Source organism: Acanthochromis polyacanthus, chromosome 13, assembly GCF_021347895.1.
Source record: "Acanthochromis polyacanthus isolate Apoly-LR-REF ecotype Palm Island chromosome 13, KAUST_Apoly_ChrSc, whole genome shotgun sequence".
In the NCBI taxonomy this organism is placed as follows: Eukaryota; Metazoa; Chordata; class Actinopteri; family Pomacentridae; genus Acanthochromis; species Acanthochromis polyacanthus.
The window spans coordinates 1,606,888-1,624,035 of NC_067125.1; the positions used below are offsets into that span (position 1 = coordinate 1,606,888).

The 17,148-nt window shown below is 42.7% G+C and overlaps 3 protein-coding genes and 1 long non-coding RNA gene across 9 annotated transcripts in view; 2 read left to right on the forward strand and 2 right to left on the reverse strand.

Annotated features, from left to right (window-relative positions):
• Nucleotides 1-7,191, reverse strand: part of capn5a (calpain 5a) — a 30,416-nt gene extending 23,225 nt beyond the window's left edge. For all 3 annotated transcript variants that reach the window (XM_051957906.1, XM_051957905.1, XM_051957904.1), the window contains exon 1: nucleotides 7,072-7,191. The gene's annotated coding sequence lies outside the window, so the exon portion shown is untranslated. The remainder of the gene's footprint in view (nucleotides 1-7,071) is intronic.
• On the forward strand, nucleotides 260-3,202 carry LOC127536725 (uncharacterized). The gene is made up of 2 exons (XM_051957909.1): nucleotides 260-2,842; nucleotides 2,930-3,202. Exon 1 carries the CDS (start codon nucleotides 434-436, stop codon nucleotides 2,387-2,389), a length of 1,956 nt encoding a protein of 651 aa, XP_051813869.1. The 5' UTR covers nucleotides 260-433; the 3' UTR covers nucleotides 2,390-2,842; nucleotides 2,930-3,202.
• Nucleotides 6,765-14,725, forward strand: LOC110968194 (uncharacterized). 4 transcript variants are annotated; one of them, XM_022218033.2, is made up of 5 exons: nucleotides 6,765-6,934; nucleotides 7,116-7,659; nucleotides 12,025-12,181; nucleotides 13,026-13,377; nucleotides 13,606-14,725. In XM_022218033.2, exons 2-5 carry the CDS (start codon nucleotides 7,576-7,578, stop codon nucleotides 14,345-14,347), a joined length of 1,335 nt encoding a protein of 444 aa, XP_022073725.2. In that variant the 5' UTR covers nucleotides 6,765-6,934; nucleotides 7,116-7,575; the 3' UTR covers nucleotides 14,348-14,725. The 4 variants fall into 4 exon arrangements, with proteins under 4 accessions (XP_022073725.2, XP_051813871.1, XP_051813870.1 ...); XM_051957911.1 differs by lacking the exon at nucleotides 6,765-6,934 and having other exon boundaries at nucleotides 7,147-7,651; XM_051957910.1 differs by lacking the exons at nucleotides 6,765-6,934; nucleotides 7,116-7,659 and adding an exon at nucleotides 9,778-11,891.
• LOC110968195 (uncharacterized) lies at nucleotides 14,722-16,371 on the reverse strand. The gene is made up of 2 exons (XR_002596857.2): nucleotides 15,066-16,371; nucleotides 14,722-14,981 (listed from the first exon to the last, which is right to left on the reverse strand). It is a non-coding gene; the product is annotated as an uncharacterized LOC110968195 (long non-coding RNA).
• Nucleotides 16,372-17,148: the final 777 nt, after the last annotated feature.

Sequence of the window (17,148 nt, forward strand, 5' to 3'; positions counted from 1 at the left end):
GCCTAAGATGGAACGGGCCTTAGGTGTTCAATGGTGTGTAACCTCTGATACATTCCGCTTCAGAGTTATCGTAAGGAACAATCCTTTCACCAGAAGAGGAGTGCTCTCCACAGTAGCCTCAATATTCGACCCACTTGGATTTGTCGCACCATTCATTCTAGTCGGCAAAAGAATTCTTCAAAGAATGTGTCAGGAGAAGCTGGATTGGGACGAGCCGCTTCCAGAAGACCTCAAACCTCAATGGGAAGAATGGCTTAGAGACCTCCAGAACCTGTCAGTCATTAAGATACCACGTTGTTATGTCCCAACAACATTCAACCAAGTTCAGCAGTACGAGTTACACAGCTTTTCTGATGCCAGTGTATCCGGTTACGGCGTGTGCTCATACTTAAGAACTGTAACTAAGTCTGGAGACGTGCACTGCACCCTCGTAATGGGGAAAGCAAGAGTCGCTCCTACTAAAGTGACAACCATCCCGAGATTGGAGCTTTCAGCGGCAGTTGTAGCTGCAAGAACTGCTAGCTTTCTGAAAAGAGAGTTAGAAATCCAAGACCTTCAAGAGTACTACTGGACCGATTCTAAAGTCGTCCTAGGGTACATCAACAATGACGCAAGACGATTTCATGTGTTCGTTGCTAACAGAATACAGAGAATCAGATCAAGCACAGAACCAAGTCAATGGCGATATGTTGCCTCTGAACAAAATCCCGCTGATCATGCATCGCGTGGAGTAATGACAAAGGAACTAGGGGAGTCCAACTGGTTCACAGGACCAAGTTTCTTATGGCAAAAGGAACTACTAAAAGAAGACATCAAAATGAAAGAGATCAATGTTCAAGATCCAGAACTCAAGGTCACACAAGTCTTTACTGTCAAGGCAAAAGAAGAGAAATCTATCTCAGAACGTCTGGAAAGGTTCTCAGATTGGACGAGAGTCGTGAGAGCAATTGCAAGATTAAAGAGACGAGTAAAGTACAGAAAGAACATGAAAGAAATGTCAAATGAAAGTACTACTGTGGAAGAAAGGAAAGAAGCAGAGGAGTTCATTATAAGTACAGTCCAAAAGGAAGCATTCAGCAAAGAAATCAAGTCCATTAAAGACAAAGAAGAAGTCAAAGCAAGTCATTCCAAGTTACACAAGTTAAGTCCATTCCTTGACAATCACAATATCCTGAGGGTGGGAGGAAGACTAACGAAAGCGTCACTCCATCCGAACATCAAATATCCAGCCATTTTGCCAAAAGAGCATCATGTTTCACGTCTGCTCATCAAACATTTTCATGAAAGGATTCATCACCAAGGTAGAGGGATGACAGTCAATGAAATACGTGCAAATGGCATATGGATAATTGGTTGCAGTACTGAAGTCTCATCATTCATATACAAATGTGTGAAATGCAGAAAATATCGGAAACTCAATCAAGACCAGAAGATGGGCGATCTGCCTTCAGAAAGAGTTGAAGCTACCCTTCCATTCGCGTACAGTGGTATGGACTGTTTCGGACCATTCTGTGTGAGAGAAGGGAGGAAAGAGGTAAAGAGATACGGACTCTTGTTTACATGTATGTGTTCGAGAGCTATCCACATAGAAGTCCTGGATGACCTCAGCACAGACTGTTTTCTCAATGCACTTCGTTGTTTCATCGCGATACGTGGCAACGTCACTCAACTGCATTGTGATCAAGGCACTAATTTCATCGGTGCAAGAAATGAGTTTTTGACACAAGCAACTCAAGAAAAGGTCAAAGAGCTGGGTATAAGTTTCATTTTCAACCCACCTGCTTCCAGTCATATGGGAGGAGTCTGGGAGAGACAGATTCGGACGATAAGAAATGTCCTAAGATCCATTCTCGACCAGTCAGCTTCCAGACTAGACACTTCATCATTGAGAACGTTCATGTATGAAGCTATGGCAATAGTGAATAGTCGACCACTAAGTGTAGAGTGTATCAATGACCCTGTAGGACCAGAGCCGCTGACACCCAACCATATTTTGACAATGAAATCAGCAATTATCTCATCCCCACCTGGAGAGTTCGTCAGAGAAGATCTCTACCTGCAGAAAAGATGGAAGAGAGTGCAGTATTTGGCGAACGTATTTTGGACCAGATGGAGAAAGGAGTATTTGTTAAACCTGCAACAGAAAAGTAAATGGACTAAGAACAGAAGAAATACAAGAATAAATGACATCGTTCTCCTGCAAGAGGACAGCGTTCCAAGGAACCAATGGAAACTCGCCAAGGTCGTAGAAGTCACCCCAGGAGCCGACGGCCGAGTCAGAAAGGTCAAGCTTCTCATCAGTGACTCTACTCGAGACAAAGGGGCTCGAACTAAAACAGTTTTAGAAAGGCCAATACACAAGACCATCCTTTTACTTGAGGCCGAGTAAGGACTAAAAGGTGATGTGTATTGCTAATATTTGCTAAGTTCTTTGGTGTGTTAAGTTCTATTTAGGATCACACATACAGTAAGTAGTGTGATGGTGGGAGTGTGACTGCAGTTGAATATGTGTGTTCTCATGTTTCACCACTAGGCGGAGCTAATGTATTAAGAAAGTTTAAAAGATAACGTTTTGGGTTTTTTATATACACTTATTTTTGTTTTCCTAATATTTCTAGCTAATTAATAGGGCCAAATCAGAAATAATATTTAATATATAAGCCAATCTAAAATGTGATATTTAGTAACTAAATTTAGGGTCAAAGAAGGGTCACTTCCTGTTTAACGCAATGCGAGGCAGTAGCCAGCAGACGTGTCCCGACAGCAAGTCAATTTCAGCGATCAATAAGAAAAATAAGCATTTTGAAGCCCACCGGTTTGTTTTCACTAGCAGGCCAAAGTGGTATGTATTTGTGTGTTTTGTTATATCCAATTTTTGTATGTGCAGAAGCTAAGTGTTAAAATGTACATCTTTTGTTTATCCCACCAGTTCTACGGTGGTGTGCTGTGGTGTACAAGACCCAAGACCTCAGTAAACCCCAGTAAAAGAAAAGAACTCTCGTGTCTCTCTATGTGAAAGTGAACAAGCCGGCATACTCATCCTTTACAGAAAAGCCTTTGAAACATCCTGAACTAAGCCAGAACATAAAGGCTTAAAGTAACAAGAACAACAAACGGAATGAAAAGTGATCAAAAATGAATCCAAAGATCCTGCAGTAAGGTCAATTCATGTAAGCAATCAAACATTGCAATGCATAATATTATAGTGCAGATATGCAATATAGAATGCATTCTATCAGGAATGTACTGTTTCAATAAAAAAGTATATATATATATGAGACACGCTGTTATTGTATCATATTTCATTTCTATTGCAATAAAAATACAAGAACAATATGATTACATTTATAAACTAGAGATTCCAGGTTTTTATATGATATATAGTATGTTGTGATTGTCATGAGTGAAACGGCTACAATAGCTATGTCAATTTTCAGTAAAAAAGAACCAAAAATTAGTGGAAAAAAATGCATTTTGGGGTTGGGATCGAGCAAAAATAGTGTAAAAATGACAGTAGGAATTAGTTATTTTACTGTTAGCACTCAGAGTCTCATTTAGGACGTCATAAAAGTTACAAACAGGAGTAGAACATCTGGAGGACTGATAGAGACTTAATGGAAACAAGAACTTAAACGGCGGCTTCACAACAAACACACACTTTAAACACACACGTGTTGCGTACATGTTGTTATTGTTGCGTACATGTTATTGTTGTGTTATTGTTGCATACATGTTGTGTTATTGTTGCGTACATGTTGTGTTATTGTTGCGTACATATTGTTATTGTTGCGTACATGTTGTTATTGTTGCGTACATGTTGTGTTATTGTTGCGTACATGTTGTGTTATTGTTGTGTACATGTGTTATTGTTGCGTACATGTTGTGTTATTGTTGCGTACATGTTGTGTTATTGTTGCGTACATGTTGTGTTATTGTTGTGTACATGTGTTATTGTTGCGTACATGTTGTGTTATTGTTGCGTACATGTTGTGTTATTGTTGCGTACATGTTGTTATTGTTGCGTACATGTTGTGTTATTGTTGCGTACATGTTGTGTTATTGTTGTGTACATGTGTTATTGTTGCGTACATGTTGTGTTATTGTTGCGTACATGTTGTTATTGTTGCGTACATGTTGTTATTGTTGCGTACATGTTGTTATTGTTGCGTACATGTTGTGTTATTGTTGCGTACATGTTGTGTTATTGTTGCGTACACGTTGTGTTATTGTTGCGTACACGTTGTGTTATTGTTGCGTACACGTTGTGTTATTGTTGCGTACACGTTGTGTTATTGTTGCGTACATGTTGTGTACATGTTGCGTACATGTTGTGTTATTGTTGCTTACATGTTGTGTTATTGTTGCGTACACGTTGTGTTATTGTTGCGTACATGTTGTGTTATTGTTGCGTACACGTTGTGTTATTGTTGCGTACATGTTGTGTTATTGTTGCGTACACGTTGTGTTATTGTTGCGTACATGTTGTGTACATGTTGCGTACACGTGTTATTGTTGCGTACACGTTGTGTTATTGTTGCGTACACGTGTTATTGTTGCGTACACGTTGTGTTATTGTTGCGTACATGTTGTGTACATGTTGCGTACATGTTGTGTACATGTTGCGTACATGTTGTGTTATTGTTGCGTACACGTTGTGTTATTGTTGCGTACACGTTGTGTTATTGTTGCGTACACGTTGTGTTATTGTTGCGTACACGTTGTGTACATGTTGCGTACATGTTGTGTTATTGTTGCGTACACGTGTTATTGTTGCGTACACGTTGTGTTATTGTTGCGTACACGTTGTGTTATTGTTGCGTACACGTTGTGTTATTGTTGCGTACACGTTGTGTTATTGTTGCGTACATGTTGTGTACATGTTGCGTACATGTTGTGTACATGTTGCGTACATGTTGTGTTATTGTTGCGTACACGTTGTGTTATTGTTGCGTACACGTTGTGTTATTGTTGCGTACACGTTGTGTTATTGTTGCGTACACGTTGTGTTATTGTTGCGTACATGTTGTGTACATGTTGCGTACATGTTGTGTACATGTTGTGTTATTGTTGCGTACATGTTGTGTTATTGTTGCGTACATGTTGTGTACATGTTGCGTACATGTTGTGTTATTGTTGCGTACACGTGTTATTGTTGCGTACACGTTGTGTTATTGTTGCGTACACGTTGTGTTATTGTTGCGTACATGTTGTGTTATTGTTGCGTACACGTTGTGTACATGTTGCGTACATGTTGTGTTATTGTTGCGTACACGTGTTATTGTTGCGTACACGTTGTGTTATTGTTGCGTACACGTTGTGTTATTGTTGCGTACACGTTGTGTTATTGTTGCGTACACGTTGTGTACATGTTGCGTACATGTTGTGTACATGTTGTGTACATGTTGTGTTATTGTTGCGTACATGTTGTGTTATTGTTGCGTACACGTTGTGTTATTGTTGCGTACATGTTGTGTTATTGTTGCGTACATGTTGTGTACATGTTGCGTACATGTTGTGTACATGTTGCGTACATGTTGTGTTATTGTTGCGTACACGTTGTGTTATTGTTGCGTACACGTTGTGTTATTGTTGCGTACACGTTGTGTACATGTTGCGTACATGTTGTGTTATTGTTGCGTACACGTGTTATTGTTGTGTACATGTTGTGTTATTGTTGCGTACACGTTGTGTTATTGTTGCGTACACGTTGTGTTATTGTTGCGTACACGTTGTGTTATTGTTGCGTACACGTTGTGTACATGTTGCGTACATGTTGTGTACATGTTGTGTACATGTTGTGTTATTGTTGCGTACATGTTGTGTTATTGTTGCGTACATGTTGTGTTATTGTAGCGTACATGTGTTATTGTTGCGTACAGGTTGTTGTGTTATTTTTGTGTACATGTTGTGTTAATGTAGCGTACACGTTGTGTTATTGTTGCGTACAGGTTGTTGTGTTATTTTTGTGTACATGTTGTGTTAATGTAGCGTACATGTTGTGTTATTGTTGCGTACACGTTGTGTTATTGTTGCGTACATGTTGTGTACATGTTGTGTACATGTTGTGTTATTGTTGCGTACATGTTGTGTTATTGTTGCGTACATGTTGTGTTATTGTAGCGTACATGTGTTATTGTTGCGTACAGGTTGTTGTGTTATTTTTGTGTACATGTTGTGTTAATGTAGCGTACATGTTGTGTTATTGTAGCGTACATGTTGTGTTATTTTTGTGCTGTGTACATGTTGTGTTATTGTAGCGTACATGTTGTGTTATTTTTGTGTTGTGTACATGTTGTGTTATTATTGCGTACATGTGTTGCTGAAAGCGTCTCTGACTCCAAACAGGAAGTCGTATCTGAACTCTGATTAAATAAGTGAATCATATTAGTAAAATGTTCCAAAAAAATCACCACAGAAAACAGGAAGTCTCTCCTTCAAACTAAAAGAACTGATGTTTCTGTTACTAATCTGTTTTCTAGTTCGTGTCTTTTTACTGAACTGAACACTTTTAGTTCGTTTTAACTCAACAGATTTTAACGATGGTCTGTTTGCATTCTGATTAACATTCTGTTTGATTCCCATGAAGTAAAGATAAAAGTTTATTCCTGATTCAGAAACTCTGAAAACAGTTTTATGAATGATTTATAGTCTGTTTCTATGTTCTCTACTACATCCAGTACTACGTCCAGTATTACGTCCTGTTACAGACTGGTCTAACGCTGCTTGTTCCTCTGACAGGACTTTATTTTGAAGGTACTTCCTGTTTTTGTTTTGTAACTTCACCGAAGTTTCTACTTTTCAGTCTAAACAGAAAAACTTTGATTTTTCCTCCTTTTGTTTTAAACAGTTTCTGATGAATCAAAGATTCTGTTGAAGAATAACTAGAAAAACGGAAGTTTTACCTGAACGTTAAACCGTCAAATAACGACAGCTGGTTGGTTGGTTAGTCCGTTAGTTAGCTGGTTAGATAGGTAGATAAATAGGTAGTTAGATGGTTCGTCGGTTAGTTGTGTGCTTAGGTAGTTGGTCGGAAAGCTAATAAGTTGTTTAGTTGGAGTTAAACTCGCTCACCTGCTGATCCGGTCTCCGCTGCTGCTTCTCTCCCGGAGGTTCAGACTCTTCAGATCCGAGCAGTGAAGCTCCAGAGGCGGACAGACGGACGGGAGGAGCCGCTGGTTCTACTCCTATCGAGGAGGCGTTCAGGGAGCAGCGGACAAACTGCCACTACCAGCAGCTTGGTGATGGTGATGGTGATGGTGGTGGTGGTGGTGGTGGTGGTGATACTCGTAATAGCAATAGTAAAAAATAAGAATAACAATAATAACTGGTGTGTTTCTAAAGCAGCTCAAACTACATTGCTGACTTTTCTACACTATAAACAAATAAACTACTTTTTATAATTTACAAACATTTGACAGATTTTTCCTGCTTTGTTAAATTACACATAATATTCAGAATTAATTCACATTAGAATCCTCTGTTTTTTTGTATTTAAATGAACCTGAATGATTGCCAGATGTTTGATGCTGTTTATTTTTAGTGATGAACCTCTGGGCTCCAGACAGGTGAGCAGGTATGACGTCATCAGAACCTCTGGGCTCCAGACAGGTGAGCAGGTATGACGTCATCAGAACCTCTGGGCTCCAGACAGGTGAGCAGGTATGATGTCACCAGGTGTGTTTGGAGGATTCATTGTTAACCTGGTGTTTATAAAGTGTCTCCATGACGACTTCTCCATCCTCTGGTCAGAACTTAGCTCAGGCATCTGGGTTCTGTAAAGAGTCTTGAGACAATTTGATTGTAATTGGTGCTAAATAAATAAAACCGAAATGAACCTTCAGTTATCAACAACAGAACCAGGATTTATTTAAACACCGAGTCCCTCAGAATAAAACAATATCAAATAAAACCCAGAAAATGGAGCAAATAAGACAAAACACAGGAAATGAAGGCAAAATATAAACAATCAGCAGGAATAAAGTTCTAACAGGTACTGGTCACATCAGAACTTTATGGAAGCTGCTGAAGTTCCACATAAACAGAATTTATCAAGAATTTAACTAGAGAACCAACATAATTTAAAGGTTTAATGGCTAAAGAACCAACAGAAGGTAAAGTGATGGTCTGTGGGTCTCTGCTGCTCTCTGCTGGACGGTTAGGATAATGTTCCTCCTCCTCCTACTGGAACATCTCAACTGATTAATGAAGCTTTTTAATGGTATTTAACTGAAACTTTAAAGCTAACATCATCTTCTTTTCCTTTCGGCTTTTCCCTTCAGGGGTCGCCACAGCGAATCAATTGCCTCCATCTAACCCTGTCTGCTGCATCCTCTTCTCTCACACCAACTACCTTCATGTCCTCTTTAACCACATCCATAAACCTCCTCTTTGGTCTTCCTCTAGGCCTCCTGCCTGGCAGTGGGAAACTCAGCATCCTTCTACCAATATATTCACTCTCTCTCCTCTGGACATGTCTGAACCATCTCAGTCTGGCCTCTCTGACTTTATCTCCAAAGCCTCTAACATGTGCTGTCCCTCTGATGTCCTCATTCCTGATCCTATCCATCCTGGTCACTCCCAAAGAGAACCTCAGCATCTTCACTTCTGCTACCTCCAGCTCTGCCTCCTGTCTTTTCCTCAGGGACACTGTCTCCAGACCAAACAACATGGCTGGTCTCACCACAGTTTTGTAAACCTTTCCTTTCATTTTAGCTGAAACTCTTCTATCACACCTGACACTTTTATCCAGGCGTTCCAGCCTGCCTGTACACGCTTCTTCACCTCTTTTCCACACTCTCCATTGCTCTGGACTGTTGACCCTAAGTACTTAAAATCCTCCACCTTCTTGATCTCTTCTCCCTGTAACCTCACTCTTCCACTTGGGTCCCTCTCATTCACACACAGATACTCCGTCTTGCTGCGGCTAACCTTCATTCCTCTCCTTTCCAGGGCAAACCTCCACGCCTCTAGCTTCTCCTCCACCTGTTCCCTGCTCTCACTACAGATCACAATGTCATCTGCAAACATCATAGTCCATGGAGACTCCTGTCTAACCTCGTCTGTCATCCTGTCCATCACCATAGCAAACAAGAAGGGGCTCAGAGCTGATCCCTGATGTACTCCCACCTCCACCTTGAACTCCTCTGTTACTCCTACAGCACACCTCACCACTGTCTTACAGTCCTCATACATGTCCTGCACCACTCTAACATACTTCTCTGCCACTCCAGACTTCCTCATACAAAACCACAGTTCCTCTCTGGGCACCCTGTCAGAAGCTTTCTCCAGATCTACAAAGACACAATGCAGCTCCTTCTGACCTTCTCTGTACTTCTCTATCAACATCCTCAAAGCAAATATTGCATGTGTTGTACTCTTTCTTGGCATGAAACCATACTGCTGCTCACAGATGTTCACCTCTGCCCTTAGTCTAGCTTCAACTACTCTTTCCCATAGCTTCATCGTGTGGCTCATCAGCTTTATTCCTCTGGAGTTGCCACAACTCTGCACATCTCCCTTGTTCTTAAAGATGGGCACCAGCACACTTCTCCTCCATTCCTCGGGCATCTTCTCACTATCTAAGATCCTGTTGAACAACCCAGTCAGAAACTCTACTGCTACCTCTCTGAGACACTTCCATACCTCCACAGGTATATCATCAGGACCAAGTGCCTTTCCACTCTTCATCCTCTTCAATGCCCTCCTCACTTCATCCTTACTAATCTTTGCTACTTCCTGGTCCACAACAGTCACCTCTTCTACTCTTCATTCTCTCTCATTTTCCTCATTCATTAACTCTTCAAAGTACTCTTTCCATCTTCCCATCACACTATTGGCACCTGTCAACACACTTCCATCCTTATCCTTTATCACCCTAACCTGCTGCACGTCCTTCCCATCTCTGTCTCTCTGCCTTGCCAACCTGTACAGATCAGTCTCTCCCTCCTTACTGTCCAACCTAGAATACAAGTCATCGTAAGCCCCTTGTTTGGCCTTTGCCATCTCTACTTTCACCTTACGCTGCATCTCCCTGTACTCCTGTCTACTCTCTTCAGTCCTCTCAGTGTCCCACTTCTTCTTAGCTAACCTCTTTCTCTGGATCCACTCCTGCACCTCCTCATTCCACCACCAAGTCTCCTTATCTCCTTTCCTACCAGATGACACACCAAGTACCCTCTGACCTGTCTCCCTGATCACATTTGCTGTAGTTGTCCAGTCATCTGGAAGCACCTCCTGACCATCCAAAGCCTGTCTCAACTCTTTCCTGAAAGTCATACAACACTCTTCCTTTTTCAGCTTCCACCATTTGGTCCTCTGCTCTGCCTTTGCCCTCTTCATCTTCTTCACCACCAGGGTCATCCTACACACCACCATCCTATGCTGTCTGGCTACACTCTCACCTACCACTACTTTGCAGTCACTGATCTCCTTCAGATTACACCGTCTACACAAGATGTAGTCTACCTGTGTGCTCCTATCTCCACTCTTATAGGTCACGCTATGTTCCTGCCTCTTCTGGAAGAAAGTATTCACTACAGCCATTTCCATCCTTTTTGCAAAGTCAACCACCATCTGTCCTTCTGCGTTCCTCTCCTGGATACCAAACCTGCCCATGACCTCCTCATCATCTCTGTTTCCTGCACCAACATGTCCATTGAAGTCTGCACCAATGACAACTCTCTCACTTCTAGGGATGCTCTGCATCACTTCATCAAGGTCCAACCAGAATTTCTCCTTCTCCTCCAGCTCACATCCTACCTGTGGAGCATACCCACTAACAACATTGAACATCACACCTTCGATTTCTAGCTTCAGGCTCATCACTCGATCTGACACTCTTTTTACCTCCAGGACATTCCTAACAAACTCCTCCTTCAAGATAACTCCTACTCCGTTTCTCTTCCTATCTACACCATGATAGAACAACTTGAACCCTGCTCCTAAACTTCTAGCTTTACTACCTTTCCACCTGGTCTCCTGGACACATAGTATGTCCACCTTCCTCCTCTGCATCATGTCAACCAGCTCTCTACCTTTTCCTGTCATAGTTCCAACATTCAAAGTCCCTACTCTCAGTCCTAGACTCTTGGTGTTCCTCTTCTCTCTCTTCCTACGAACACACCTTCCTCCCCTCCTTCTTCGACCAACAGTCGTCCATTTTCCACCGGCACCCTGTAGGTCGACAGCACCGATGGTGGTCGTTGTTAACCCGGGCCTCGACCGATCCGGTATGGAAGTCATACATTTGATTCGCATGTTTGATTTGGCCAAAGTTTTACGTTGGATGCCCTTCCTGCCACAACCCTCTGTATTTATCCGGGCTTGGGACCGGCACAATAAGACACTGGCTTGTGTCCCCTTGCGGCTACATTAAACTTCAAAGCTAACATGATTATTGATTAACTGAATCTGAAGGAGAAAAACTCAGTTTAATGTAAATAAACCCCGAGTTTAAATTGAAATCCCATTAATGAAACATTTTACCATCAACCACCCAGATAATGTTCATTTAAATGATTAAAGTAGATGTTTCCCTCCAGATGTTCCATATAAAGTGGTGACTTTAATGGTCTGCTAACAGCAGCAGCATCAGCTTAATGTTTAACACCAGTCATGTGAGGAAACGTACTTTAAACTGGAGGATCCTGCAGCAGCATCAGGCGGATGACAGAACAGCCAGCAGGTAGAGGAACCTTTAGATCTTTATCTCAGAACGTTTAGTGTTTTATTCACCTAAAAACTCACTTTAAATCAGCAGAACCCCTGCCGATGCTTCAGACTCTTCAGCTGTTGTTTTAGATCCTCTACGGTGAATCTAAACTGGACTACTCAGACAGTAAATGGTTTTGTGCTTTCAGGCAGCAGATGTGGAACAGACGGTGAACCTTCCAGTGAGTTTAGTCAAAACCAGAAACTGTGACCATAGACAGCTCTAACCCTGATGTCTACAAGAGTTTACCGTCTCCGTCTAGTTGCTGTTTTTATTCCATATGAACAATAAACCTCAGCTGATCTCCTCTGCAGGTAACCATGGTAACTAGCTGTCTAACCGTGCTAACTAGCTGGCTAATCGTCACACTGACGGCTGCTGGAGGACCAACATCTGTAACCGTGGAACCAACCAGCAGCTTAGAAGCTCCACCAGGAACTCAGCTGACTCTAACATGTGGAGAGAACAACGGTCAGTTTGGTCTTTATTTAGAGGAAACCAACCAAACCTAGATAGAACCTCCTCAGAACCATCTGGAACTTTATTAATGATCTGAGTTCTACCTTCAGACTGGGAATATCTCCAAAGTTTGAGGTCCTTCAAGTCCATAGAGGAGAACGTCCCCTGGAGAAAGTTGTATCGACAGCTGTACAGTTGTCGGTAGGTTCACTCTAGAACTTTCTCCAGTTGTCGGTAGGTCTGCTCTAGAACTTTCTTCAGGGGACGTTCTCCTTTCCTGCTTCCAGTCTTTAAGTTTAGTCTCTCTTAGAACATTCCAGGTCCTTGAAGTCCACAGAGGAGGGTCCAGATTTATCACTTTTTAATGGACTTTTTCAGAACTTCATCAGTCCAGCAGATAGACCCATGACATTTAGTAGGAGAAACATCTGAGTTCTGGTAAAAACTGACTCCAGATCAGTTTTACATCCATCCAGGTGTCTCAGTCTGAACAATGGATCTGGTTTCTGATGAGAGTTTTTATCATTGTAAACAACAGAAATTGGATAATTTTCTGTAATTTTGGATAATTTTTGAGTCACTTGGGGCAAATTTCACATCATTCTGGTTCTCATCTGTATGGATGTAAAACTGATCTGTCAGTTTTTAGCAGAACTCTGGCAGAAACTGACCCCAGATCGGTTCTACATCCATCCTCCAGGTGTCTCAGTCTGAACACCAGATGTTCTGAGGAGGTTCTGGTGGATTTATTGGAATGCTTCTGTGTTATTTTGCTGCATGTTTTAAACCTTTGAAGCTATTTCTTAGTCTGGACTCCTGATCCCTCCTGCAGCTGCTCACCTGTATCTCCTCTCAGGTACAAGTGAGCTCCGGTTCTGGCACACCCCCTTTGGAGACCTGCAGGGTCCTAGTTTCCACGGTGACAGTGTCATCCTGCAGCCTGACAGAAGCCTGTTGATCTCCAACAGCAGCTTCCTGCACAGCGGCTTCTACTACTGTCTGATGCAGCTCAGAAAAGAAACCAAGCTGCAGCCATACCAGCTGCAGGTCCACACGTCAGGAAGGACTGGAGGTCCAGAGACTGGAGGTCCAGAGAAGCAGCAGGGTGTTTCAGATGGGCTGTTTGCTGGAGCTGTGGCTGCTTCAGTGGTGATCACGTTTGTTTTGGGCTTCAGCGTCGGAGCTTTAACCAGAACCCAGGTCCTCAGGTGAGATTATAGAACTGAGGTGATGCTCAGTTGGAGATGAAATGATGGACTCACAAACCTGTACTACTCACAGAACACGCACCAACACCTAGACCCCAGTGAACATCAACACCTAGACCTCTGAACACAGAGACCTCAGTGAACACCAACATCTAACCCTAAATCTTGTCAGAGTTTCTCAACAACATAAATCTTTAACAGCTTTAACTGTAAATCATCTCCTCTCAGGTGTTTCACAGCCGTCACCATGAAGCTAAAGTCACCACGGCGACGCCAACCTGACGTACCAGACCACGGGCCAGAGGTCACCATGACAACCCTGCCACCGATGTTTGACAACCAGGAAATGGAGATAGTTTCGACAACCTCATCTCCTCCCAAAAAACCTCAGAGAAGCTTCAGACACAAGAGAGACGAAGAAACCACGGAATATCTACAGGGATGCGACCACAAGCAGGACAAAGGGTCTGATGAGGAGATGGTTGAAGGGTCTGATGAGGAGAAGGTTGAAGGTTCTGATGAGATGGTTGAAGGGTCTGATGAGGAGAAGGCTGAAGGTTCTGATGAGGAGATTGAAGGGTCTGATGAGACCAGTGGGTTCTACATGGTGGGAGGAGATAGAGGAAGTGAAGCAGAGGACAGTGATGATAAGAAAGATGAAGCTGGTCAGACAGCTGTTAGAGATTCTGCAGAAAGAGAAGCTGGGAAAAACCAGGAGGTGAAACATGAGGCTCCCGCTCCTCGGCCAGGCCGCCGGGTCATCCGTCTGTACAACTACGATGAGGACGGCCACCGGTACCAGCACCTTCCTGACCCCGCCCCCCAGGAGCCAAGCCCTGCCCCCAGGCTCAAACAGCGCTCACTCTCTCTGACACGCCTCAACGCCATCATGGCCACCGCTTCAGCATCACCGCTGGACAGGAAGGAGACTGACGGCAAAGCGACGCAACATTTTCACATGGAGATATAAGATAACACCATGCGAGGGTACAGGTCTTCATCCTCATCTGAGAACTACAAGAACCCAGAACACATCCTGGTCCTAAAACCATCAACACCAACCCACCTGACCCGATAGCATGTGGTCGGTCTGACACCAGAAACATCTGGAAATGACAGCAGCACTACTGTAGTTCAGGATTAGAATGTAGTTTAATGAGAGCAGACGAGAAGCTAAGAGACGCTAACACACAGCTTCCTTCCTTCACATCCATTATCCTGCTCAGAGTGTCGCTAACAGGTGAAGCCAACAGGTGAAGCCACTTGTACCTTGTCTGTCAGGTGTAAATGTCTTCAGGATGATCAGTTACTGAGTTCATCATAAATAAATCTGTGCTGATAAAATGAATGTTTATTCTCCTTTATTATTATTTTGAAAACGTATACAAACAAGACAAAATGGGAAAAATAATTCTGTAGAAAACATAAATGAGTTCATTTCTGTGCTGGAGGTGAGTCCAGACGGAGGTTCACCTGGAAGCAGCTTCATCACAGGTTCCTCCAGTTTCACTTCCTTCCTCCTTGTAGTGTCCAGATGATGACTGTCTGCTATGACGCTGAACACCACTTCCTCCATTCCACAAACTCATCCAGCAGCAGTGGCCCTGCAAACATGATCAATTATTTTAATAAACTCATCCAACAGCTGCTGTCTTTCACACATTATGATCCATCCATCATCTACACACCATTTAACCCTCATCAGGGTCATGGGGCTGGAGTCTTTCCCAGCTGACTGAGGGTGAAGGCAGGAGACACCTGGACAGGTAACAGCCTATCACAGGCTCACCTGGACAGGTAACAGCCTATCACAGGGCTACACATAGAGACAAACATTTAGTTCCACTAATGAACCTCAGCATGTTGTTAGACTGTGGAAAGAACCAAGAGAACTCAGCAGGAGAACATGGAGACTTCATCCAGAAAGACCAGAACCAAAACTAGAACCAGGCCAGGACACAAACCGGGGATCTTCTAGCTGCAAGGCGACAGTGCTAACCACCGATCCACAGCCTTTATTATTATTAGTAGTAGCAGTGATATTTCTAGCAGTAGTAATTTTAATCATTGTTGTCATAAAGTCATCCAGCAGCTCCAGTTCTTCAGAGACCATAAATAACTACAACTATAATAAAACTGCTATAGAGCTACTTTTACTATAAACTAACAACAATAACAAAATAGCATTAGTGGTAGAAATGACAACAAAAACAATAATTCCAATATTAATAAGAATAATTGTAACGATAATAAAAATAATTCTAAAATTAATAAGAATAATTCTAATGATAACAAGAATAATTCTAAAATTAATACTGCTTTTCAGGTTTTGAACCTAACAGTGATGCTCTGGTCTGACCTGTAAACTTGTTGCTTCCTTGTCCATTGAACTATAGCTGGAGGAGGAGGTGAAGAAGATGAGATGTTTGGTTCCTGTAGGATTCAGCTGGTTGGTCTGGTGGATTTAAAGGAGCAGCTACTTACCAACTGGTCCAGGTTCTGTCCTGACGTCCGTCTGTCAGACACCAGAACAGGGCCGGCCGCTGGCATGAACACTCTATGCCGTTGTTTATAGCCACATCACAATAAGTGTGTGATTCGCATTTTGTCCCTGTCTTTATTCCAATAAAACATAAATCATCATGGTAACATATCAATTTAAACTGGCTTATTAGAAAACTATACGGGAAAAATACAGGAAAGAAAAACTAAACCAGCAGTCAGTTGGTGACTCCATGCTTCGTGCGTAAGTTAGGCTACTGTGACACCACGGCACCGTTTCAAACTTGATCGATTACTCTGGTCTGGAGAAGCCACAGATGGAAAAGCAGTAGCACTAGAGATGGCATCATGGCTCCAAAAGAAGTTCAGGAGTGGTGCTGAAGGACGAAAAAAGAAGAAGATGGAGATGGAAAGAACAGCCCGAGATACAGGTTATCATGTCACTCAACTTCACACAAATCTAATCAATCAATCAATCAATCAATCAATCAATCAATCTCTCTCTCTCTCTCTCTCTCTCTCTCTCTCTCTCTCTCTCTCTCTCTCTCTCTCTCTCTCTCTCTCTCTCTCTCTCTCTCTCTCTCTCTCTCTCTCTCTCTCTCTCTCTCTCTCTCTCTCTCTCTCTCTCTCTCTCTCTCTCTCTCTCTCTCTCTCTCTCTCTCTCTCTCTCTCTCTCTCTCTCTCTCTCTCTCTCTCTCTCTCTCTCTCCCCCCCCCCCCCCCCCCCCCCCCCCCATCAACGCGCTCTAATGCAAGTAGCCTAAACTCTCCAACCTCACACAGCATGGCTGTCACAGAAAATTAAACATGTCAAATCTTTTAGTTAGCGAACACAAATGGCCTTAGGCGTCGTTTGGGCAGCCTGCCTTGATTTTGGTATTGCGATGCAATAATGTCGACAGCTTTTGAGCAGCCTTAGGATGGTGACACGGTTGCTGCTCTAGTAGGAGGCAACAAGCTCGGCAGCAATCAGGCATGGATACTGTATTAGCTACGTAAACGGGGAAAGTAAAAGCCACAATTCTCTCTCTGCATGCATACACAGTTTCCAGCCAGGTTCCTAGACGGTCAGGCTCTACACTGCAGCTGGGGCGGGATAACGAGGCTCTCTGCTAGTTGCATGTTAAGAAATGTGAAAAGTAGGCTAGACATGAAAACAACTTTTGATCAAGAATAGACTATGAACAGACCCTTGAAGGCAGTTAAATATGTCAAATAAGCACAACTCTTGTGATATTAGTCAATCCATCTTATTTTAGGATGCAGATTT

What these genes read in the sequence shown, in the direction of transcription:
- LOC127536725 (XM_051957909.1), top strand. Translation starts at nt 434, where the DNA reads ATGGGGAAAGCAAGAGTCGCTCCTACTAAAGTGACAACCATCCCGAGA.
- LOC110968194 (XM_022218033.2), top strand. Translation starts at nt 7,576, where the DNA reads ATGACGTCATCAGAACCTCTGGGCTCCAGACAGGTGAGCAGGTATGAC. An exon ending in GGCTCCAGACAGGTGAGCAG is followed by an intron (nt 7,660 to 12,024) that starts GTATGATGTCAC and finishes TCTCCTCTGCAG; the next exon opens with GTAACCATGGTAACTAGCTG. An exon ending in ACCAGAACCCAGGTCCTCAG is followed by an intron (nt 13,378 to 13,605) that starts GTGAGATTATAG and finishes ATCTCCTCTCAG; the next exon opens with GTGTTTCACAGCCGTCACCA.